Raw genomic sequence first — 26313 nt, forward strand, 5'->3', positions numbered from 1 at the left:
CTTCAGAAATGGACTAGGCCCGAAACGTCAGCTTTCCTGCTCCTCTGATGCTGCTTGGCCTGCTGTGTTCATCCAGCTCTACACCTTGTTATATCAAAAATAACATTTAGCTGATTCTGGTAAGATTCAGTCCCTAATTCCAGTCTCCAAGAGTTTTCAATGACTTGTTTTAGCAAACACGGGCGTCCCAGAGGCTTCTGAAGAAGGGTCACTGGACTCCACATGTTTAATTAATTCTGCTATCTCTCCAGACCTGCAGAGTTTGTCCAGTCACTTCTGATTTGTCATTCAGATTTCATTCAGTCATGTGTCCATTCAGACTTATAGCATCGGCAGTATTTCTGTTTTATTTTTAGTCCGTGAAGATCGTACTCTTGATCTGGTTTGGTTTTGACAATAAGAAGGTAGAGCAAACCCCAACTTCATAGTTAAAGCTTGTAACATGCCAAGCTAGCGCACATGTTAAGCTACATTTTGGTGCAGTTTGCAGTTTGAGCCTCAGGATCTTTGGTGTCGCTCCACTGCAGCAGATCAGCCGCTTCCGTGTAGGCTGTGATTGGCTCTCTCGGGGATGATGTCGCTTGGACCTCAAGTGTTTTGATGCCTGGCCACGACTTGTGTGTTGCTAGAAATCTTGGAGACACTTAACTGAATGAAACCTCAGCTCCCAGTCGTTCATTGCGCCGGGGACGGAGGCTTCTCAATCCCTTACAATTTCCCCATCGCCTGAAATTACAAGTCAGCAGGACCCAGAAACAAAAGACTGAGAGAGAGAGAGAGAGAGAGAGAGAGAGAAAGAAAGAAACAATTGTTAGCTCCTACCTAGTGCACTAATTAGAAAGTAGAAGCTACAGCACCGAGGAGAAAGAAACTAAATTTCCCATCGTATTGAACTGTCTGCAAGCTCCACTTTATTGTGAACTGGGCTATTGCTTTGACTGATAAGTGGGAGGTCTTGTTGAGACCGGTGGTGAATGCCCGAGACTGCAATGATGAACCGCAAAGGGATGGTGGCCAAGATTTTGTCCCGAATAAGGACCGACTCTTTCCACAGTAATTACACTCTCCTGGGAAAGGAACTGGGAAGGTAAGTGTGAAAGGGAGCCAGCCGTCGGAAGCTCAGGTCTATCGTTATTTATTCCAACCAGCCCATTCAGTACATTCTTGTGGTGTCTGAAATTCGACCTGATCGATTGCTAAGAATAAATCGCTGGGACGTATCGATAAATATCTGCAACAACATACATCGATATTCTCTTGTCGGGGCGGGGGACAGAAGTTTGTACCAAAGAAGTCACGGGTTAATTAAGGGCAACTTTTTGGGGGGTGGTATGGGTGTGTTATGGAGGAATGGGCAAAGTTTCTGAATTAAAGATTTGGCTAACGCTGAGGGTTATTTTTCTAGATTGCTGTTCAAAGGTTGAAAGGGACTGCACCATGAGGAGTCTGGAGAAGTTGCACAGGGCTTACTTTTGTTTATAAAATATGCAATGCCAGTAAACATAGTCACCAGTTCACTGTCTTAGTTGTTGTTTTGCGTTTTGCACAGCCGTAGGTAGTGAACATTTCATTTAAAAAGTAAAGCACCACAGCTACATTTAATCATAGCTCAACATTACTTGCTTGCATTGTAGTTCAGTTAGGGAAAATAGAGATTCTGGTCACTTTATTTGAGATTAATTTTTTATTTAACCATCCCTGGTGTTATCAGACTTCAGAAGATGTGTATTTTCTAGGTTAAGGACAATGAAGACTATAAATGTAACTATTTTTGTCCATGGCAGACTTGCCCTTTACATCCTTAGCAGTAGCCAGTCACATTGTTCTCAGTGAAGGCAGCTTTTTAGATGAGTGGTCATGCCAGTGACAGTTTATCCTGTAGAGTTTGGGAGTACAGTTTTGGTGTAATGTGCTTTGTATCCCTTCTGTGAAAGGATTGATGGCCACTTGATTCACTGGTCTGTATTTTAAATGCATAATACTTTCTTTATTTTCACAATTTTAGGGAATAAATGCTGTGAATTTGGACATAATTCCTGTTTTCTGCAGATATTTACTCCAGTGCTGTTCTGTGCACTTGTAATTGCACTAGTTTTCCCCATGATTTCAGTCTCTTTGCTGTAACCCTGAGGGTGGTGAATGCCAGAGTCTTTTCTGAGTTCAAATTGATCGAAGTTCTCTGCAGGATATTTATGAGTTCAGTCAGGTCAGGCTGATTTATCTGCAAACAGTGCCCACATACAGCTGAAGCTAAATTGCACCTTCAAGAAGCTCGAATGATTGCTAGTTTTTAGATCATTCAGCCTGAGATGTACTTTAGAAAGTCGGGGAGTGATGTCTGAGATATGTATTTGTGTATCTCCAAATTAGACACAGTCTTAACAAATAAACAGTAACCTTTCCTGAAAAAAAGTGTTATGCAACAGGACCTCTGTTTCCAGTGGTCTCTGTACCATCCTTGGATCTGTAAACTAATAAAGCAACATTGATCAGTGTGTACCACCAGTCAATTTATCTAGTTGCCTACATTAAAATTTTCCAACTCATAATCCATCCTAATTGCTAACTATACATGGATTGAGAGCAATATCTCAAAGCTAACTCTGACAAGAAGCCAGCTTGAGATAGAAGTATACAGATACCACCCCCCCCCACCCCAAAAGAACACAAACCCACACACACACACACACACACACACACACACACACAACTTGCTAAGGCTTCATGATTAATAAATTAGGGAACAATGAATTGAAGCATGAGTAGGCCATTCAGCCCCTTCAAGTCTACTCCACCATTCAGTAACCTCAAGGTTCATCTGATAGTGGCAACTCCATATTCCCACCTATCTGATAACTTTTGACCTGTTATTCTGTGTACATGTTATTATTGTTGTGTGTTGAGGTGGGAGGGGATGGGTCTGTTGGAAGTGTTATAACAAGGAATGAGAGTTGTACGGTAACTGTTTATCTGGTTTTGTTAATTCCCTGCAAGACTTGACTGTGAAATACAGAAATTGGATAGATAAATTATAATAAAAAATATATAGATATGTTTGGAAGGATGAGCATGATTTTCGCATTTATACATGGGGGAATACATTTGTAGCTCAAAACAAACTGTGTTTGCGATGTCCTCAGCTGAGCACATCTACTCTCCGTAGTAGAACTTGTGTTCTCTTCCCTAATGTTTTCTTTTCACATTCACTGAAGATTCCAAGTCTTGCTGGGACATGGTTCCAAGTGTGATATTCAAACAGCAATCTAGTGTCCCATCACATCATTGTTCTTCAGCTATCAGAAGTAGTCAGCTAACAGGAACTGAAAGACCTGGCATTGAGATCGTTTCCACTTTTACTGTCATCAACAATCCAATTTGGCAGCTTTTAAGACTCTAATCCCATAATACCTAGAAGCAGATGTAGGCCATTCAGCCCATTGAATCTGCTGCTACATTCAGTGAGCAAGGCTGATGTGATAATCTTCAACTTTCCTGCCTTTTCCCCATAACCCTTGACTCCCTTGCTGTTTAAAATCTATTACAGCTTCAGCCCAGCCTCAGCAACCCTATGTGGCAAAGAATTCCACAGATTCACAACCTGCGGGGAGAAGAAATTCCTCCCTAATCCTTACCCTAACCTGACCCCCCACTCACTCTGTTCATAAATACCAGTCAATGTTGTCAAGAAGTAGAAGCACAGGTTCCTATGAGTACTCTGAACCATTTTAGGCTTCTTTGACTAATTCAGTGGAAAGAATTGTCCAGTTTTTAAAAAAAACAATTCCAGCAACAATTCTGTAATATTAAAAATGTCCTGTCTGCACATGTCTCAGAAGTGTTAATGTGGTATAAACGATAACTAAGTAGGCTTAACCAAAATAATGTGTGGATTAAATGTAGAAATATCTTAAAATGCAGCAATAGTCAATTCATGATCTAAAATGTACGGACAGCACAAAATGCAAAGCATGGATTCTGCACTTTTTTTTAAGGTGTCGTATTATTTAATAAAAGACCTTCTCAGAATAAGAATTACATAGCTGGGGTTATCCAGCGGGGTGGTTTTAGAGACACCAGTTGCTTTTACAGTAACAATATATTTCGGAAAGTTTCAAAATTGCTGACAGTAGTGTTCACTTTTCCAGGATGGCGCGCCCTTTAAAGCAATCTAAATTTGTATTAAAAGGCTGAAAGTTTTCCACTTTCCTGTGCAAACTTAAAAGAAAAACACAGTCATAAGTGTATATCTCTCTGATTTAAAGTTATTCACTTATGATCAGACTGATTTAATTGCATATATGACCGAGACTAGATTTTCTATAACCAAAACACAGATTGGAATGAAGAAATCATTATCCTCCAGTGAATCTCTGCAGTGTTGATCGCATTAACACTCAGATTTTCTTCCTCAGATTTATTCATTCAGAATGTATGACCACAACTTTCTTGTAATTCAATAAACTAGAATGTTGCTAAACTAAATAGAGCTTTGATGCCTTTTAACCCAACTGTCTGGTGAAGATTGTTAATCTGCAGGAGAAAGCTGCTGCTGAAGAAGGAAAGGCAGGTATATTTCTGGAGAATAGCCTCTTCACAATAACATGGCTTGAGAAGTCTTGCATTGTGCAGCTACAGGATTCCTTCCCATTCCGTGATCTGTATTATCCTCAACACAAGTTCTCTCTGTTGGAGCAATCCCCAGATTGGAATCTGTGGTGACACTGCCAGCTATCTGTTTAAGACCAGTACAGAGATTTGCTGGTTAGATCTGGGCATCATGCCAGAACAGTTCCTGTATCTTCCTGCCTCTGACTGCAAAGGCAGATCCTTGCAGATGAAGATGTAAATCAATTAATTTAATTAAAGTAGAATTGTAGCACTTTATTCGGTCGTCTTAGGGATTAAAACAAGTAGGTTATAAAGTTAATTACAAATCTGTAATATTATGTTGCTGTACAGTCGTTGATGAGTACTTGCACTATCGTATTTTTTTAGCTCCCAAAGCAGGAAATTAGATTTTCTGCTTTCGGTTAATTTCCCAAAAAATTGATATTTCATATTTTCAACTCCCCTCCTGACTAGGAACTAAGTAACGCTTTCAAGAACTGGATTGGATGGCATTGCGTGTGCATAGACTCTTTCTTTTACTTAATACAGATTTAATCTTGCTCATTGTCACACTCTAGTTAGTCCTGCTCAGGGCCAAAGAGGAGACACAGATTTTGCTCCTGAAAGCTTGCAGATGGGGAACAAAACTTGAAAGAGCCTTATTTAGGCCTTTATTGCAAAATTAGCATCTGTTTTGAAGTTTGCTGCTGCAGCTTGCTAAATAGTAGACAGAAGCTGTTTCTAAATGTCCTGCTCTTGTAAACCACCCCCCCCCCCACCACATCCATTGTTTCTCCATATTAGGACATGATGTAAGGATTCATTTGCATTTAAGTCTAGTACTGTGTTTAGAATTGCAAAAGAATGTGGGCTTAGTTTCCTGGTTTGCAGAGTCTGACATCCTTTTGGAATACTGAACAATCCAGTATAGTTGACCCATGAGTTATTCAAGACCCAAAAGATCTCACTGCCAAGGGGTACCTTGGAAAGGGGAAGGGTGGAAAGGCATGTGGAGTCATTAATGAATCCCATGTATTTTTAAAAAAAAAATTCAGATGCTATCTACTCGGACTGTGTCCATGTATACATTTAGTGCTCAAATTTTCATTGCCCTTTTCCGTCTCCTTCCCCAATTAGGCTGAGCAAAATATTTGAGATTTGAAAAAGCCAAAATCACTGTGCGTACGCAATGCATTGCTAACTCATGCACAATGACCTTATGAGGAAAACCCCATTCAAAAATACTTGTTCTCTCCACTGGCAGCAATGGCCTGTTTCCCTGTACAACTGCCTAGTGAGGGAAAGCATTGGAAAAAAGCAGTAAGCCCTCTGCAGGGTCAGTGGAATGGACACCTTGAGCCCCCAAAAAACCTGCAGTAGAATTTGGTTCTTGCAGACACAAGGGTGTCAAAATGAACAGGAAATCTGCTTCCTGTTTTCCAACACAATGAACAGGAACATGTTGATAATAAATACGTAGGACTTATTACAAAATCACAATTGAGATTAAATTGAGGACAGTTGGTACCAGAAGGACAGAATATATATTTAGGTATTTTATGTTTTAAGAGTACAGATGCATAATCCACCTAGGTGTAAGTCACATTAAAGGTTCTTCTTCTATACATGGTGTTTGGTTTATTGTGAGATTTCAGCCTAGAATCTGTTGACCACAGTCTGCAGCTGTGAGGGAGAAATTGATATGGTAACATCAGACCCACACACAAGCTCGATACAGATAGTCAGCTGCCTTCTGTGGGGAAAGGAAATCTACTTAACACTGGCTCATTCAACACTTCCTTGTTGCACAACCGAAATCCGAGGAGATCTATGTCCATACCCTGGGCAATTTCTTTTCATTCGTTGTAGATTATACGTGTTTCAAGTTGAATGCGGTCTTCACTGAGTTTGCCATTGATGTTGGTGTTTGGACAAGTCGGCTGAATGTCTATATTAGGCAAGAAGATTGAAATTTTCTGCCAAATTCATTCTTCAGAGTGGTGCACGCTTTTACGGAGATGAGCAAAACACTACAGAGAAATAGTTTGAGAAATGTAGGAACTTAAAGAGCATTGTTGTTGGGCTGGGCCTTTTGCAAATTGACTTGTTTCCTTTGACAGTGTTGCCAGAGAACTCGTGGTGAGTGGTAGTGGGAAGTAGTCAGCCTGTTTCCTGATAACTACTTCTGTCTGCTGCCAGGTCAGTATTTTCCTAGGTGCTTTCATTTAAAACCTCACCCTTTTTTTCTGTGTTGATAACCCAAACTGGAGTGCAATCCCAAGGAGCTATCAGCTCCCTACATCTTGTCCAAAGCAATTGTTTTTCCCCTGTCACATTGGAGAATGAATGGTACTTCTCTCTCGCACACAAGCCTCTCCGTCAGGAGTATTTGATTAGTCATTAAGAACTGGAATGCTGACTATTTTCCACTTCCTCTGCTGGGTGATGGGACCACAAAACAGCTCCACTGTTGACCTGGCTCTGATGAGTTACCCACTCAGAGACAGAGGAAGTGAAATTAAATTTAAAGATTAAATCATTCTCAGGCTATGCAGTTTCCCATTGATGTATTGCAAATTGTATGTTGCTCTTAATTCTAGTGGAGTCCGCATGTGATTAGTAAACACAGTGTTGAATGCCAAGATTAGGGTTCTTGTGGTGTAATGGCAGTTACCTCTGAGCCAGGAGGTCCAGGTTCAAGTCCCACCTGCTCCAGACATGTCATTACATCTCTGGACAGAATAATTAGAAAGTATCTTGAAAGCTAAGATCATGCAAATCCTTTAGGGAAATTTCTAAGACTTCATGTTAAGGTTTTTCCCTTTTTGTATTTAAAACTTAGGTTATATGAATTGTAAAGATTGCCTCTGTCAGTATTGTTTTGTGATAAATGCTTGTCATTTGATCATTCTTTCTGATGGTAGTATGAGGTCAGCCCATTGTATGTTACAGGATGATAATAAAGTGCCAAAAGTTTTAGTAATATTGCATTCATCCTCGTTGCAAAACTGCACTCGCTGTGTCTTAAGCATTATTGAGTCAGTTACTTAGCCAGTTTCCTGTAGAGGGAAATTAAACTGTAGGCAGCAGCTAATCTGCACATTTCAGTCTTTGACACATTGCTATCCCCTGTCTTTGACCTTGTGCCAGCCACCTGCATTGAAAATGTCTTGAAGACACTGCTATCGCAGTGTTTGCTTCCCTGCTTGCAATGGATATTTGAAGAGTAGTTGGAAAGTGTTTATCTTGAATTAAGTTGCAAGCACCCTCACCATGCTTTGGGGGAGCATGACCTGGGAAAAAAAGGATTAGATTTTTAGATTTGCCATTCCTGGCACCTTAGTTTTCTTTTCTGACTGTTTAAACAACACTACTCTCAAATTGAACTCCTTGCAGTCAGTACTTCTATTGATGATGATGCTAGGGCTCCATGGTTAATTCATTAACATGTATTTTGCCATTGAAATGTTTTTGATTCCATTCTATTTAGATGTCCACAACTGGCAATCTTGTCATTTTATCCCAAGTCTAATTTCTGGATCTGTTGATGACTTTAACAATGTTATTGTTATAAAAATAATCTCAAGTAGCATTATTCACCGTCAGATTTAATACCCTTTTGGTTTCAGCTTTTCCAAGGTTTTCAATGATTTTACATCAAAATTACAATCAAAGATCAGAAGAGTCCCTGTGGAAAATCTGTCTCTAGGAATCATAGTGGTGCAAATGGAGGTATCAGTTTAAATGCAAAACTAACGTTTTGTCAAGAGTTTAATATTCAGAATTATGGAAGCTTTAAGATCATATTTATTGCACAAGATTAAATTCCTTCAAATGGTTGGATTAGGATATGTCAAACTTACTGTCTACAGCTTTCACTAGGGCCTTTTGGGCTACAAGCTACATCAAAGAGAAAGTGACGGAAGAATACAGCTGTTCTGAATCTTTAAATGTACTGTTAGTGCCCCTGTGTGCCAGCAGCAGAAGAGATGCACGTGTGGAACATGATCATGACATACTGATCACTGTATCATGACACAATTCTCAGCAGGTATTGTTAACTAGTGGTATTAGTGCGCAAGACACATGTATCATTGGGCAGTTGCAGTGAAGCACTTTTTATAAGGCACAGTCAGGATGAGACCACGCAGTAAGACCCAAGCGGTAAAAGGAAGTGGGTATTTTTAGCCTAAGCCTTGGACTGCAGGTGACATCAGAGCCAGGAGCCAAAGGACATTAAAAAGCATCTAAAGTTACATTGAGTGTCACTGACCAGTTTCCCTTATTAACCTTTTGATCTTCCTTCAAAAGGAGCTGGACTTTGTGTTCCTGATCCAGCTTTATATCTACTATCACCTTCTGTGTTAGTCCTAGGAAACCACTGCAGATCAATTGTGTAAAGCTGACTGTAATTTAAGAGCAATTGCCTTCTTGCAACTTAGAGAGGTGCTATAATTTAACAGGCTCAATAAAATAGCTTTTACCAGTCTGAAAACATACATTGGCATTACACATTTTCAGTGGATGAAGTTCTTGCATTGACCTAGAACAGTCAACTCTGTAACCTCTGTTCAAAGTCTCTCATATGAACGAGCTGCAACCTTTACTTGTGTGTTGTAAAAGTTTTTTGGTTAATGTATATCAGTAAGACTATTCCTTTTATTGGTTACAAAGGCAAAGTTGATTCTTAACCTTTGAAGGACAGAACAGGCAGATGAATGAACCTAACTGAAGAGGTCTTTCAAAGAGCTGTCACAGACGTGATGGCTGAATGGCCTCCTTTATGCTGTCTTTTCTATGATTCCAACCATACATCTGTACAGAAAAACATTGGTGATACTGATATTGCCATTTAACTTCACTTGTCACAAGACTTCACATTTCTGTGCCTGTTATAAATTAAATTTAAAAAAACTTTTGGACAGGTTATGACACACCTCTGGGCTGGTGGGACTTGAGCACAGACCTTCTGGCCCAGAGGCAGGGTTTGTCACTGCAGCATAAGACCCTGTCTTTGCACATTATATCCACTCATGGTAATTGTATCTCAACTTGTCTCAGTGGTATAAATGCAATGTTTTCAAAATTTCACCTCTTTGAATCCTGATTGTCTGGATAACAAGTTGTGCAGGAACCATTTTCCAAACACTGGGGAAGACTGACTTTCCAGAGATAATCAAACAAATATTCATACAAAGTTGCTTTAATGATAGAACTACAATATGCTGGGAAAATAAGCAATTCAGCTTTACAAATGTAACCTTCCTTGCTCTTATTACTGAAGTAAGGTGGCGATGGCCTAGTGGTATTATCACTAGCCTCTTAATTCAGAAACTCAGCTAATGTTCTGGGGAGCCAAGTTTGAATCTGCCTCAGCACATATCTGGAATTAAGAATCTACTGATGACCTTGAAACCATTGTCAGAAAATCCCATCTGGTTCACTAATGTTCTTCAGAGATGGAAATCTGCCAACCTCGCCTGGTCTGGCCTACATGTGACTCTCCAGATCCACAGCAATGTGGTTGAATCTCAACTGCCCTCTGAAATGGCCTAGCATGCCCCTCAGTTGCATCAACCACTACGAAGTCTCAGTGAAGAAATGAAACCAGATGGACCACTTGCATCGACCTAGACACTGGAAAAGACAACAATGGCAGAAATAGCCCTCCTTATTAACTTCTGGGGGCTAGTGCCAAAATTGGGAGAGCTGTGTCACAGTCTAGTCAAGCAACAGCCTGACATACTCGTACTCATTGAATCATACCTTACAGACACCACTATCACCATCCCTGGATATGTCCTGTCCCATCTGCAAGACAGACCCAGTAGACGCAGCGGCACAGTGGTATGTATTCAGGAGGGAGTTGATCAAGGAGTCCTCAACATCGACTGCGGACCTCATGAAGTCTCATGGCAAGGGAACCTCCTGCTGATTACCATCCACTACCCTCCCTTGGCTGACGTATCGGTACTCCTCCATGTTGAACAACACTTGGAGGAAGTTCTGATGGTGGAAAGGACACAGAATGTACTCTGGATGGGGCATTTCAATGTTCACCCAGAATGGCTCAGCAGCAGTACTACTGATCGAGCTGGTCGGGCCCTAAAGGACATAGCTGCTAGACTGAGTCTGCGGCAGGTGGTGAGAGAACCAATGAGAGAGAAAAACATACTTGACCTCTGCAGCTGACAGATTTGACCTGACAGAAGCATCTATCTGTGATAGTATTGGTAAGAGTGACCACTGCATGGTCGTTATGGAAACAAAGTCCTGCCTTCACATTGAGAATAACCTCCATCATGTTGTATGGCACTATCACCGTGATAAATGGGACAGACTTCACCTGCGATAGGGTTAGGGTTAGGGTTAGGCCTAGCAACTCAAGACTAGGCATCCATGAGGCTATGTGGGCCATCAGCAGCTGCAGAATTGCACTCTAGCACAATATATAACATTATGGCCCAGCATAGCCCCCACTCAATAATTACCATCAAACCAGGGCAATAACCCTAGTTCAAAGGAGAATGCAGGAGGGCATGCCAGGAGCAACACTAGGTATATCTAAAAATGTGGTGTCAACCTGGTGAAGCTGCCAAACAGGACTACCTGTGCGCCAAACCACAAAAGCAGCAACTGACAGACTTTGCAGCCCTGCCACGTCCAGTTGTGGATAGCGGTGGACAATTTAACAACTCCCTGGATGAGGCTAAATCTCCCCATCCTCAATGATGGAAGATCCCAATGTATCAGTGCAAAAGATCATGCTGAAGCATTTCAGCAATCATCAACCAGAAGTGCCAAGTGGATGATCCATCTTGGCCTCCCACAGTGGTCCCCAGCATTACAGATAGCAGTCTTCAGCCAGTTCGATTCACTCCACATACTATCCAAAAAGGTTGGACACACTGGACTTTGCAATGGCTATGGGCCCTGACAACATTTTGGCAATAGTGCTGAAGACTTTTGTTCCAGAACTTGCCGGTCCCCTCGCGAAGCTCTCCCAGTACAGTTACAACACTGGTATCTACCCAACAATGTGGAAAATTGCCCAGGTATGTCCTGTACACACAATGCAGGAGGAATCTACCCAACCAATTACTGCCCCATCAGTTTACTGCCAGTCATCAGTAAAGTGTGATGGAAGATGTCATCAACAGCGCTATCAAGCCGCACGTGCTCAGAAATAACCTGCTCAGTGATGTCCAGTTTGGGTTCCACCAGGACCACCAACTCCTGACCTCATTACAGCCTCGGTTCAAACACAGACAAAAGAGCTGAATTCCAGAAGTGAGGTGAAAGTGACAGCCCTTAATATCGAGGCTGCATTTGACTGAGCATTACATCAAGGAGCCCTAGCAAAACTGAAATCGGTGAGTATCAGGGCAAACTCTCTGCTGGTTGGAGTCATAGCTGGTACATAGGAAGATGGTTGTGGTTGTTGGAGATCAGTTATCTCAGCTCTAGGACATTTCTTTTAGGAGTTCCTCAGGCCAGCCAGTGACATGCGTGCCCAGTGGGTGAATAAAAAAAGTAGGTTTCTCGATGTGTCTAAGATCTGATGATAGAACAATTCTTGTGAGTTGTCTAGTTTCAGTTGTGCTGACTGTCAAAATACTGCTGGGGAAAGGGTGTGTCTGTGTCTGTGTCTGTGTAATATGTATATCTTACACACACACACACCCCTTCAAATCCCGAAACAATGTAACCATCATAGTCTCACGGCTCACAACTGTAATATTGCAATATCTAAGATTCTCTATTCGTGCTGGTGATCATAAAGCATCAATAATGGTTTATTGGTTGGGTAATATCAACATCACCCAGTTTTTAGCAAATTGTTGTTCAAATATCCGTTGAGCAATGATATGTGGATACATTGAGTAACTTCATATCTGCTTCTGTGAATTTCCTCTAATGACTTTGCAGAGTCCTGTTACATTTGCTGTGCTGAACGTGATGATCTTACAAATGAAGCACCCCTTTTCCTTCCAGGTTCAATAAGCTCACCACAACCACTTTTTTGAGCGTGCTATTAATGGTGGTCTGGTAGCATTCCCATAAATGGTCTGTGTGGTATAATGTGGCACGAGACCTTGGGTGCCTCAGTGGTTTTGGAGACATGTATTTTGTTGGAGACACATTGGATATCCTCTTAAAACTACAGATATATTTTTAAAAAAAATTTCCTTGTGTCTCTGTGTCTCTGGCCTCCAATAATCTTCATACCAGGAAAAGCAAAATGAAGGAAAGTACAACATGGAGGTCATAGGCTTCCAAATAACATGTGCTGCATTTAATTGTTGTGTAAACACTAGCATATCTTATATTAAGGTCTGACCTCAGTTTAATTAAGTGTCTGTATCCTCCTCCCTTATTCCTGATCTCTCAAATATGTTTCCCCCTGTACTGTCAACATTGTTGTATAAATTGCAATGTCAATTCTGTAACTTGACTTTGTAATATAAATGATGTGCAGTGTCAAGGAAAGCTGATTTTGTTTGTATAATTATTAAAGTACGATTTAAGTAAAAGAGCTTGAACGTTTAATCACAGAAGCCCAGTTATAAATAATGTCTAGATTTATTGGAAACAAGTTACTGTACTATACATGTCAACAGCTTTTGTACTAGTGTGGAATAAACATGTTAGTTAAAATGGAAATATTACAGTTTTGCTTAGAACCTGAATAAGCAGCTTCCAAAGTTATTGCACCTATGCTATCCAAAGATGTTGGTCAGAATTGAACTTGTATAATCATGTCATCTAAAGTACTTGTTCATTCTGAATAGATGGAAGGGAACTGGGATTACATCATAGTGCCAGTTTGTTTGCTATGCCTCATCTCGTTGTCCTTTTTGGATTACAACCTAAGCTAAAAGGAACCAAAACCCTCCTCCATATTCGCTCCTTGAAATTGGAAACTTAGGTTGAGCACTAACAAGCCTACACTCATGGAAAAAGCCCTTGATTTTCTGATTGCAAATTTATGACAAAGACATGCCAATTGCTGCTTGTGAATATAGTTGAGGACTTAGCCCCAATTTTGCACACTGGGTTTGGTGGCCCACAAAGATTTTGACTTAAACTACAAATAGGCCATGAATGATTATGGATTCTCTGATTTTGTTTATTAATCTAATTTTACTTTTTAATTTTCAGCATTGGACAATATCTGGTTAAGTTTTCCTGTTGGATTGTTGAACTGTTTAACTGTTTAACTTTTCCTGTTTAACTTTTGGATGAGGAGAAGTGTATGTTAAAAAGCTCCATTTAATGTGTTCTTCCAAACCTTTGTATAGACATGTAAAGACCCACTGTTTTCCATACAAGGTACAGCCACATGAGCATCAGAAAGACTACAATTTCTGCATGTCTAGAAGTTGTGTTGGCATCAATGACATGAACTCAAAAGTAATAGAGATCTTATCAATACTCCTATCTGCCAATTTATTCTCGTGTTACAGTAAATTGTCCTATCATTGTCCAGTATAGTTTGTTGTAAAGATTTGAGAAATGTTCTTTGTCACACTGTTAAAAAAGGACTTACTTTAACTCTAAAATACCTCTATTTCTAGCAGTATTGTGTTCTTTTTATTTTCAGATTTATTCCTTGGAATATCCTGAATATTGCGATTTTTTCCACAGCACGTGCAGCCCTTCAGTACTTCATTCAAATGCTTGGGCAATGTATTATAAACCAAGACAATGAATATTAGCTCTTTGGTCAAGGGCAATGTAGTCTAGCCCTTTCCTGTTCTTTTGTAAAGTCATAAATTCAGTTCTCATTTGGGATCACTAAAATTGCAGAGCAGATCTGGAATTCCTTTTCCTTCCTTTGCTCTCCTTTCATCACCAAGGGGTAGTAAGGCAAGTTTTAATTGTTGAGTTTTAAAATTAATTAAATCGAAATCCGTTAACTCAGGGCAGGGTGCTTTAAAAAAAAAAAATGCTGTCTCTTTCAACCTCGGTATTCCCATGAAAGTCATAATACCAGACCACCATTTGTCTTTTGTAATGCTTTTTGAACCATTACTTGATCTTTTCTCTATTTCCATTGAGGCTTCTTTTCATTCCTCATCAGCATCTCCATCCCAGCCATGCTTGACCATCTACCTTTGTGTCATTAATTTAAGGACAGTAAAATGGCATAAGGCACAACTGCTGTAATGAAGACAGATGATGTTATGCTTAATTTATTAAACAGATGTGCTGTGCGGTTGGAGACTGCAGGTCCTTCCTCAATGCAGCAGCACTGTGTGAGCAGTTCAATTACAATTTCAGATTTCAAAGTGCATTCATGTTAATTATCTAAAACATTTTGCTTGGGGAAAGAAAACAATTTTGTAGGCTTGTAAGGACAAAGTCAAAGAAGGATCTGTGCGAAATCATGCTCATTATCACTTATGCCCTGACTGTGTTATCCTTCAGGAGGATAATCAGGCAGACTTCCTGACAAACTGGCATTTCTCTATGGCTGACTCTCCTCTTTATTTTTACTCAGGTGGTTGAAAATGCATAGTGCACCATAGCAAAGGAAAACCTGGCCATTGGTTTATAGTTTAATCCAACTAAATGCAAGTTCTATGTTTGTAATTTAACGAGGTAGAAGTGACCTGTGCTATCAGTATGAAACAGGCTCAGAACAAATCAGTATTTGGTTTTATTTTTTGTTTCAATTCACCCTATCTTCTCTGCACTGAAATTCACCGAAGATTAGTTCATACTTAGTTGATTGATTAATTTCCTGTCTGACTGTCACCTTTTACTTGATTTGAAATTAAAATTGAAAATATAAGTTCAAATATAGACACTAAAAGAAATCAGCTCGTGATTTGCTTTGTCCCTGTTACATTCCTGATAAATTTCACCCCCAGATGGAGATGACATCAGATGACTAATTAGTTCTGAGAACATTAGAGTTGTAAACTGTAGATCACCATATTTTAAGAAATTTAATTTGTCATCTGCAGAACCACTTACTAACCTAAGACCATAGCTCACTGCACCTAGGCACCTACTGTAGAAGTCGCTAGAATAAGATTATCATAAAATGTATAATTTAATTTCTACAATAGGTGGATGGAGTTGAAGGACAAACCAGCCATGTTGTGATAGAATGGCAGAACTGACCTGGTGGACTGAATACCCTACCTCCTGTTTCTACATCCACAATATGCTTGCTCATCAAACAGTACAGGATAAAGCCAAAGACAAAACAGCTTTCCAAGTGTCATTGGGTGTACTAACCTTAATTTTCCATTGTCTGTAATTATTTTGCATTTGGGCAATATAAAATTAACCTCTGATTGTCACAACAATGTAATATTACATGACTATTTTAATACCAAGCAACCAGTAATTTATTTAAGGCAAATTCCCATTTTCAGACCCTGAAAGCACACATGGTGATGGGACTGGTGCTCTGGATTCAGAGAGAAATGAATTGCACATGAAATCTTTCACTTGACCTTCTGAGTGGGAGCTCAGTGGGATTAATCATGAGTAGCAGGAGATCCTGGCATTTATAATTATATGATGCGTTCCACAGAATTCAGGATACCACTTGAAAAGTACACAATAAACTAGATTAACACACACTTGCAATTCTGACAGGTGTACCTACTTAAGACAAGCTTGGTGTTCATTAGCCAATTACCAATGAATGTACACAAATAAGAGTAAAATACTGTCTGGAATAAAAACAGTGTGTTGGAAGTGCTCAGCGTGCCTTGAAGCATCTGGGGAGAAAGAAACATTACAGTTCTGAAGAAGTCTTGTGAATCAAACATTGATTCTATTTCTCACTCCACATATGCTGCCAGGCCTGCTGAGTATTTCCAGCACTTTGTTTTATACAAGTCATTACACCTTCTCATAAAGGATGGTGCAGTTCTTTGTCATGCTACTCCCAGCGCGTAATTTTCATTACATTTAAGTGATGCCCTACCATATGTAAAGAATATAATTGTAGAGTGTAATTGGTTGGGACTGAGCAGTGAAAGGCTGCATGAAATCTCCATCAATATACAATTGACTCGCAGTCACCTCCATGTCTAGAATTACAACAGGTCATTAGAAAGCTGAGTCTCTCAACATTGGTTCAGTGTGGTAGCCATCCTAAAGAACCTTGATTTTTGTCCTTGAAATCACACAAAACAGAGAATTATGCCAACAGGTGTGTAATGTAGATAGTTTCTGTTTTAGTAAGAGAGCAATAAGCAACACAACCTATTTTGTTTAATATATCAAGTTCTGCTTTACTCAGAGACGATATTGAATTTGGGAGAACTAGTGTGGACCTTCCCCACTGCCTCGTGGACCTTCCCCACTGCCTCGTGGACCTTCCCCACTGCGTCGTGGACCAGAGCAATACTGCCTCAGATTTTCAGGCAGTGGTTTTTTCTCCCCCCCACTTTCCTGCATTTTAAACAGGTGAACACCATGTGAACAGATGCTATTCATCTTGTGCATAAACTGACTTCTGTAAACATCTAACAAATATCAAACATTAACCACAGCCATAAAGCCAGGGTTCTGTTAAAGGGGTTAACTGAGACCGAATCTGAATGCCTCCTGGGAATAATTTTTAGCAAGGCAATTATGCGAGCTGTTTTAACTACTCCCAATGCGCGTTTGCTGCAAATTAATTTTCCTTGTCTGCTTCATATGCCATCTTGTGGGGTCCATAATGCATTATTACCTGGCATGAGAGACACAAATTAGTCTTTTATTGCGTGAAGCCAGAACATGCTGTAGTGATTTTTGTGTCTGATAAATCTTACTGCTGTATGAGGAATATATTTTTGAGAGAGGAGCAGCAAAAACCTGTTTGCGTCACAATATCAAATAAACCTAGTTAGCCATAAAAACCTGTTTGCTCCTCAAAGTACAAACTCTGCTGTGGATTTATGCTCCCAGGTCAGGTGCACGGAGAGTTTCCAGCATCATGAGCCCAATCGTAATGGAGATGGCTGGGATTGGGGATTGGAGGGTGCAGTTGCTGATTTAGATTCAGGGAGGATATTGAGGAGGCTGTGGGTGCAGAGTTGGGCCGGACACACAATGTGGAGGATAAAACGTGAAAAACTCTTGCCTCTCACATGCCCTGTAGACACTACATTCCTCCATATGGTGTTGAAACCAATCCATATGGCCCCTCATACATCCCAGCAATCACCTCACACCTGCCATGCTAACTTCCCCAAAGACACACCTCAGGACCTATACAGAGATTAGATTGAATAAAATTCGAAGTGTCTATTGAAAAATTCATTAGATTGGTGGGGAAAACAAAGCTCTCATTCAAAACACTCCACTTATTATAATTACGTTCCTTCAACTGAATAAAGACTTTATAACAAAAAGACATTTGATTCAAGTGCGTAATCCCTTGCAACAGCTAGCGCTGGAATTCATAGCCCCACCTCAGAGTCTAGGAGACTTTCTAACTATCAAACTGTGAAATAACAGGCACTCTACAGTGATGAGGGATGGTTGTGAATTCAGTCATGCAGCAGTAATCCAGCAATAGGAGCCCCCAGGCTTATGACAACAAACAATGGGAAATAGTAAAAAAAAAAGTTAACACTCCAAACATTTTTCACAGATTTAAGAGGCAGGATGTTTAAATGCCTTGACAGTTTAACAGCTCCTGTTGATGCATCCCATTGACAAATGTTCTTAACACTTTTGATAAATCCCTGTTACAGGTGTTTTTGAAACTTGATTTTGATAGGTCTGTTGTGAGTTTATGCACTTTTCGTTTTGCACGTTAATGCCTGCCTTTAACTGTTTCACAGGGCACCTGACCTTCATCATAGGACCTGTTATGCCCTATAAAGGTGTCTGGAGACCTGATCCAAAGGGGTACCTCTTGAAAGGGGCACCCTGTTCGTTCAAAGAAATGCACAATGTTCAGTGCATCTCTTACCAATCTGCGCACAAAGCCTACCAAAATCCCACTTCCGTGGAGCCTGTTGATCATTCATGTGGCCAACAGTTTCAGTGAACTGCGCGCGCATGAATCCTGACCGATTCGACCCGGACAAAGTTGAGAAGTGCTGTTTTTAAGGGAAGGAGCCTCCGGTTTCGGGGCTCATCACCATTGTTGTCACAATGGAATGGCTCTCCATTGTGACAAAATGTCCAGGCCACTGTCTCCTTTCCTTCCTCTGACCTATCAGGCTGCAAAATCCCTGCAGGTTCTTTATCAGAGAGGGCATTCAATTCTGGAAAATGTTCCCAATATTGTGGACACTTTATGCTGTAGAGGGCATGGGAGGCTAAATAGTTTGGTTCTACTCAAAAACAATGTAAATTAAGGAAACATCACATTCACGCTGTAGCAATTACTGTAAAATAACCATTCCTAGGTGCCCCTAGGGCCCTCTTTGAATCGAGACTTAATTGTTTAAGACCGTGCCTTCAAAATAAATTCCTCAGCAGAACATTCTTCCTTTACGATAACAGACTTAAAAGAAAAGTAATTTCTCTTTGTACTGCAGCCATGCCAATGCTGCTGTAATATGTGGAGTTTGCTTTTACATCTTGTATTTCTTTGAAAACCATGAATTGTATGCGTGACAAACAGTGACAGCTAGCAACCTGCCCTAGCTTGTATTCATGGGTGGAAAGTTTATATAGTTGGAACATTGCAACAAACAACTCTTATATTCATCGTTCATCACCAGTGGAATTTTACTGTTAAAAGGTGAGGAAATAAGTATTTTGGCTTGGATCCAGGAATTTCACGTGTGCAAAACTTTTACTAATTTGTCAGTGCTTCTGAATAAGTAGCCCCACCACACTAACCAGGTGGGTTTTGGTGGTGGGCTTGAGCTGATGAGTATGGGGGCTTACCTAGAAATTACTTTTCCCACATCTTAATGCAATATCAGACAGGAGCTGATGTACTTGTACCTTAGTAGAAATTTGAAATCGAGCTAACAGTTTTGGCGAGATCCTGACTCTTGGTTATTTTAGACAAAAAAACCATGAGTTTGTATGGATGTGTCTTGAGTCGGATCTCTCTGTGCCTGATGTTCCCCAGAAGTATTTCAGCTGCTGAATTGGATGTTTAACGACCAGTATTTGCAAAGTAGAGACTGAACATTGATATTAGCTACCAACTAAAATTGGGCAGAACATGTCACCCACATGCTCTGTCTAGTTGGGCAGTGGTCTTCAAAGCGACAGCTAGAACTGCCAACAAAAAGATAAGAATAAAAGAACAAAATTCTTGGACTCCCAACATTTACTCTGTTTCAATCTCCACAGATGCTGCCTGACTTGCTGAGTTCCTCTCTTTATTAATTCAGCATTTTTTTTCCAGTTTTATTTCTTTGAAGCAGGAAGGGTCTCCTCTGGGCTTGACTATTTTGATTTGGCTTGGCATCTGGCTCAGTCAATATTCCTGAAGTCCTGCCCTCCAAGCTACATTGGAGAACCAGTTGGTGCCCACAGCTCATCAATTCTGTGCTGATGAGATCCAAGGCTTTGTTTTGATTGAGCTCAGGGCCAACTTCTTTCAGTGCAGTAGAGAGTTTGCTGTACATTTCTGACAGTATGCAGGAGCTACTCGCATTTCTACCCTTTACAGTGTTCGAGTTCAAATTGCTTGTAGTTACAAAGACATTTTGAATGATGTAATGTAAAAGCAACACAGATTATACTTATTGAATAAAGACAAAGTACTGTGGATGGTGGAAGCCTGAAACAAACGGTGCTGGAGAAACTCAACAAGTCTGGCAGTATTTCTGGAGCGAGAACTGAAGTTAAGGGTTTGCATATGACTCTTCAGAACTTCTTCACTTTTATATAGATCTATAATACATATCTTTGGATAAAAGCTGATCAATTTCTTTGTCACTAAACCGAAGTGGGGTTGCAAGTAGACAGGGTAGTGAAGAAGGCATTTGGCACGCTTGCCTTCATTGGTCAGAACATTGAGTGTAGGAGTTGGGATGTCATGTGCGGCTGTACAGGACATTGGTGAGGCCACTTTTAAAATTCTGTGTATAATTCTGGTTGCCCTTCTATAGGATGGATGTTGTTAAACTTGAGAGGGCACAGAAAAGATTTACAAGGATGTTGTGGCGACTGGCCATTGATTTGGCTACAAGTGCATTTACAATCGGCTTTGAGCAAGTATTTAAAATTAAAACCTAAGCTGGCCATGGGCAGTTTTCCCTTGGACCGTTTTAGTGTGAGGTCTAAGCTTTGTAACTATCTAGACATTGTCATTCACTCAATGATTCAGGTGCCTGACCCTTTCTTTGTTCTGAGAACCTCTTATCAGAAATGCAAAGACATCGAAGGAAGCTTGCACGCAACAGCTCCCGGTCATTATATCTTAGAGTAATTGTAGAATAAGCGAATCGTGTATACATAACAATCTCAAGGTCTGTTAATAATTTGCTGATTGCTCCCATGCTTCTGAAGGTTCAGTAATGGAATTTGACATCATTCTGAAGAATGATTAATTAGCATTTGTTCATTTGAGCTCAATTCAAATGAAGCAAAGAGTAGCTTTGAATGAAACACTTAAGTTGTCTAATTTGACGAGTATTCACTTGATCTGATTACACTAAAATGTTACTCAGTCTTTGTCTTGCATGGAGATAAATTCCCTGCAACTGAATAAATAAGGATAATGTGATGTACCTGAAGTGAAATATATATAATTTAAATTCAGTTTTTCTCAAAGTTGGCACCAGTGATGAGCACAGTATGTCATATTATAAATTCAAAGCTAACCAATTCTGTAAACACCAAAAAATATTCAATGGCTTTTCAACTGGTGTTTCTTCTTGCAAGAAACCCATAAAAAGACCCTGAAGATTCAGTACAGTGTTGTTTGGTGTGATGCACAGTAACATCCCTAAGGAACTTTCTTACAAACTGGTGTGAGATTTAGGTAAATGCTGAATCCTTATGTATGATTTTTGACAAATCAGTTGATCAAAATAGAAATCAAAACAGATGGCTCTCGAAAGTGCTTCATCTAACTTGCTTCTCAATTTGTTTTGTTTCCAACTTGACTTGCTTCCAACTTGACTTTTTGATGTGTCCCTCAAAGTACTACATTTTACTTTTGAAGAAAGTCACCTACTCAATTCTATTTTGGAGATGCCTTCTTTGCCCACATACATTCACAACTAGTGAGCAAATGGATAAAGACTTCAAGATAGAACTGATGACTCCTGGGTCTCATGTTTGGACCAAACGAGCGCGGTCCGAAACCTTAGAGTTTTGCTGGTCCTCAGTAACCAGACTGAACACTTTGATGGATTCAGTGTCAAATGCATAGCACATCAACCAGTTCAGAGTTACATTCTGCCAATGGTACTAATGCTAAAGTAAGAAATAATGAGTTGGCTCTATACTGTTAGGTAAATGCTGATATTGGTTCAGATTGTAATTCCGAGATTACTGGACCAATCTTTACAATTTTGGGAAGGTTATGCTGTTGGCAAAGCTGTAAAATAGGATGTAATTTTTGGTATTTTCCAAATCACATCTGAATACTTAGCTATATCCCCAGATAATGAGCATTACATGTAGGCAGGAGCAGATTGTGGCAGCTAAACCAGGTTTAATATATGGAATATGTTCTTCTGTCTGTTGTAATGTGTTCTTGTGAGAATCCAAACAAACCTTTTTACAATCCCTGTATCCATGTGGCATTCAGACCTAAAGTCTATGTATGTTAAATGATTGTGTTTGAATAATTAACATTGTGCCCAGTTTAAGAAGTGAATAAGTTGTTAGATGGAATAAATGCTCCACATTTTTAACCATTTTATAGATATTTTTAGTCAACCTGTTCAGATATATTATGACACATCTCTGCAGCAGGTGAGACTTGAACCTCGGCCTACCACTGCACTACCATGCATCACAAGAGCCCTTAAGCATTTTATAACTTATTTGAAATTAAGCATTTTGAACTGAGTGGAATCAAATAGCTCAAATGAGGAATGACAGTAATCTGCAGTGTATGCTACTGATCCCAGGACTCTTGTGGTACAGCAGTAGTGTCCCTCCCTCCAAGCCAGAAGGCCCTGGTTCAAGTCCCAACTGCTTCAGAGGTTGTCATAACACATCTGTACAGTTTGCTTAAAAGTATCTGCTCTACTGATCCCATAATGTTCAATGCATTGCTAAGGTTGTTTAGTAGTTTATTCAATCGCTGTTTAACTTTCTCCTCACCTGATCAGGACATAAACTGCTATAAAAAGAATGGTAGCACTTTCATTTCAGTTATTGCATTTGACTAACAACCGTGCCCCAGTGGTGAACTATTTAAAGTGCTAGTTAACCTGTTAATCTTCCCTAAGAACAATTTAGCCGCCTATTAATAATACTGCTAATTTGCACTTGAAGTATGAATAATATTACAACTGTGACAGTTAACTTTCAACAATGAGAAACTGCTATTAAAATGTTCAGCATAACTAATAACTCATGACAGTAGTAGTAGATGGCTTTGGAACGAAGAGTTTGATTGTTTTCAATGATTGAAAAATATAGGCACTGAGTGATTTTAAAATGGGTGAATATATCCAACCTACTTGTAACATTTTAAGTAGGATTATAAGCAGGTAGATATGCAAATAAGCGCATGATTGCACTGCACTGCAAATAGTTCTGATTTACATTCACATCTCCCTCGTGTCTATTTGGGATAATCTTTGTAATCCTGATTTTCCCTTTGTTAGCACCTCTGGTTATATTCTTGATGCTTGTTTGTCTTCATTGATTTCAAGGATATTCCTTTCAGGTCTTTTGAAAATACCTCCTTGATTGTTTCTTTCTTTTTGTCCTGTTGACAGCAGCCTTTGGCTGTAATAGTCACACCACCGCTATCAAACACCATATGTTTGAAAGAGAGGAAACTGATGTAAATGAAATTCACACGAGCTCAGCTTTAAGTAGTAGCAACACTGCCACCATTTGCATCTCCATATCCTGTTGATGGCTTAATAAGATCTTTCAAGCTGCTCACATTTATGGGTCTTTTGGTGCAGTGCTAATGTCCTTTATATCTGGGCCAGAAGGCCCAGGTTCAAGTTCCACCAATCCTGAGGCATGTCTTAACACGTCTGAACAAGTTGACTTAAAAGTGTTTGAGAGGATCTTGCATCACTTTGGTAGTGTCCCTACTTCTGGACCAGAACATCCAGAGGTGTTTCATAACACATTGAAGGGTTGACAACACATTTTTCATTTAAGTTTAGCAACTTGGGGATCGGTATATGCTCAGTTTCAAACTAAGCTGTTTAATTCTGGTAAATCATATCGTAAAACTTGTATCTCATTCTGTAAGTTGTAACTACTGAAAGATTGACAATGCTAAACTAAATAATTAAACCCATATGCAACATTAAGCAGTTCAATACATAATGATCAGTAAGTATTTATCCCAAAAATATTTCATTGTCAAGGATGTCAGATTAGCAAATATTAATTTACATAAAAATACTGAGTAGTTTGGGAAATTTGCTGTTCATGGATGGTAATGCCACTTCTCAGTTTTTAAAAATTATTATTGACTGCTGGATACCTTCTTTAGTTGACCTATTCATAAAAATGGCGGAAGTGATTACTATCTGGCACCAGCCTTTCGTGCTTTGTCGTGACTGTTTAGGTAGCCACAATTTGACTAACTCGTATTGAACTGTTAGATTGAGGCTAGTTATGTGAATGATTGATTGAAGTCCTGCCCATACTTTAGGCCTGTGGTTAACATCCATTTCCGTTAGACAATGCAGCAGCAACAACAGTTAAAACTGAAAAGATCACGCTACATGATGGTCAGCTACCTTCAATACTTAACTTAGTCAACCTTCTGCTAACTGATTACAAAAATGGATTTTAGGAGCAGGAGGAGGCTGTTCACTCTTTTGACTTGACTCACTTTGATTTACTCCATCATTTGATAAGTTCATGACTGATCTGATGGTGGTCTCAACCCTGCTTTCTTGTAGTGATTGTGTGGCCACCAAAAAGTTACCAAACTTTTAAACCTGGAGGAAGAAAGCAATGTTCTGTTGCCAGTCTCTTTCTCGTCCAGATTGAAACAAGGTGGATGGTTGGAGAAGATAATGAAGGGAGAAAACCTGGCACTGGGAGGCGTAGCCATTGAAGATTAAACAGAAATATGAAGTAGATGCAACATAACTTTTTTTTGTGAAACCCATTGTAAGGCAGCATAAAGTGGAGCAATGTTCTGTAGCTCCCTCTTCTTCTGTGTTGCAACTTCAAAGATATTTGAAAAGATGCCAAGCCACCACGTTCTACTGACTTGTGAAAGAAAAATTAAAAATGTTTTAAGGGAAAAGATTTGGGGGCTCTGGGGAATGTGCTGCATTCTATAAAAGCTTACATGCAATACTTTGAGCTGTGAAAAACAAGGACAAAGTATTTGAGCTGGAAATATCTTATTTTTGAGAAACTGCTGTAATCGTTGCAACATTATCATTGAAGTGAATTGCACAATTGACCTACATCCTTAAAGGGCTGTTTGTAATTTTTTTTATTTAGAGCAGCATACAAAATCAAAACTTAATGGTTTCCATAAAACCACAAACATCTCAAGCACCTTGGTTATGAGCATAATCGAGGTCTCATCTGCACGAATATTGGGAATTTCCAGCCTCTCCAAATGGCCATTAAAGTAAATGTGAAAAGATACTATCTGTAATTTCTGGGCTCTCAATGAAATGAAAACATGCTTCTCTGCTCTCCATTCCTGAGGTTTGGTTCTGAATGCACAACCACATGATAGAGTTGGGTTCAGTGCATGGAAAGGAAGTCCAGCGTTTGGAGCAATGAATCTTGAATTGTATTAAAAATGAGGAGAGAAGCACTTCTTTCTTCCTCTGCTGGTTGTATACATTTTTTGCCACTGTTGCAAGTTTTTATCCATTTCACGCCAATTTTACCCGATCCTGATGGTTGTCTGTTGCAATCAGAATGGGTTTCATTTATTTTACCTTCAGCAGAGTGAATGTATGACTTCACAGTTGTACAGATGCACAATATTTCACTGCACTCAGTTGGGATGGTGATCAGCTATTTCTACTACCAATGCTTTTAATTGGAACAAATTAGAATAAACATGTAATGTTTTAGACAAGTTTAGTACTTGTTGAAAATTATAGAACTTTCAACAATACTACCTTGACACTTGCCTACAATGAATGGCAGGATACGCTTGATGGACTGAATGGTCTACACCTCTTCCTATACACTTGTACAAAGTGTGATCTGTAAATCTATATGTTGCTGTTAAATTGCTAATTGTTATAGCAACCGAGTGTTCAAAAAGTATGGGTGAATGTAAGAGTAGTGACCCAGTAGTTCTAAATGTGATTGTCGTCTTCCTAGTTTCAGATTGAAACCATGTTACCCATAGACAGCAGCTAATGATATGAATGATTTTTGCTCGCAGGGGAAAATTTGCTGTTGTCAAGAAATGTATGGAAAATGCTTCTGGAAAGGAATATGCTGCCAAGTTCTTACGGAAGCGAAGGAAAGGACAGGATTGCCGCATGGATATCATTAACGAGATCGCAATTCTTGAGATGGCAAAAAGCAACTCTCATGTGGTAGACTTGCATGAAGTGTACGAGACAACTTCAGAAATCATCTTAGTGCTGGAATAGTAAGTACGCTGTTGGGATATTCTCCTTGTCTGCT

General features: G+C 39.7%; 1 protein-coding gene across 1 annotated transcript in view; it reads left to right on the forward strand.

Annotated features, from left to right (window-relative positions):
* Positions 1-502: 502 nt before the first annotated feature.
* The window catches only part of LOC109912344 (serine/threonine-protein kinase 17A-like), a 52550-nt gene continuing 26739 nt past the window's right edge, over positions 503-26313 (forward strand). Inside the window, exons 1-2 of the mRNA XM_020511768.2 lie at positions 503-1087; positions 26066-26278. Of these exons, the coding sequence (XP_020367357.1) occupies positions 975-1087; positions 26066-26278 (326 nt within the window). The 5' untranslated portion in view covers positions 503-974. The remainder of the gene's footprint in view (positions 1088-26065; positions 26279-26313) is intronic.

Source organism: Rhincodon typus, chromosome 30, assembly GCF_021869965.1.
Source record: "Rhincodon typus isolate 14 chromosome 30, sRhiTyp1.1, whole genome shotgun sequence".
In the NCBI taxonomy this organism is placed as follows: domain Eukaryota; kingdom Metazoa; phylum Chordata; class Chondrichthyes; order Orectolobiformes; family Rhincodontidae; genus Rhincodon; species Rhincodon typus.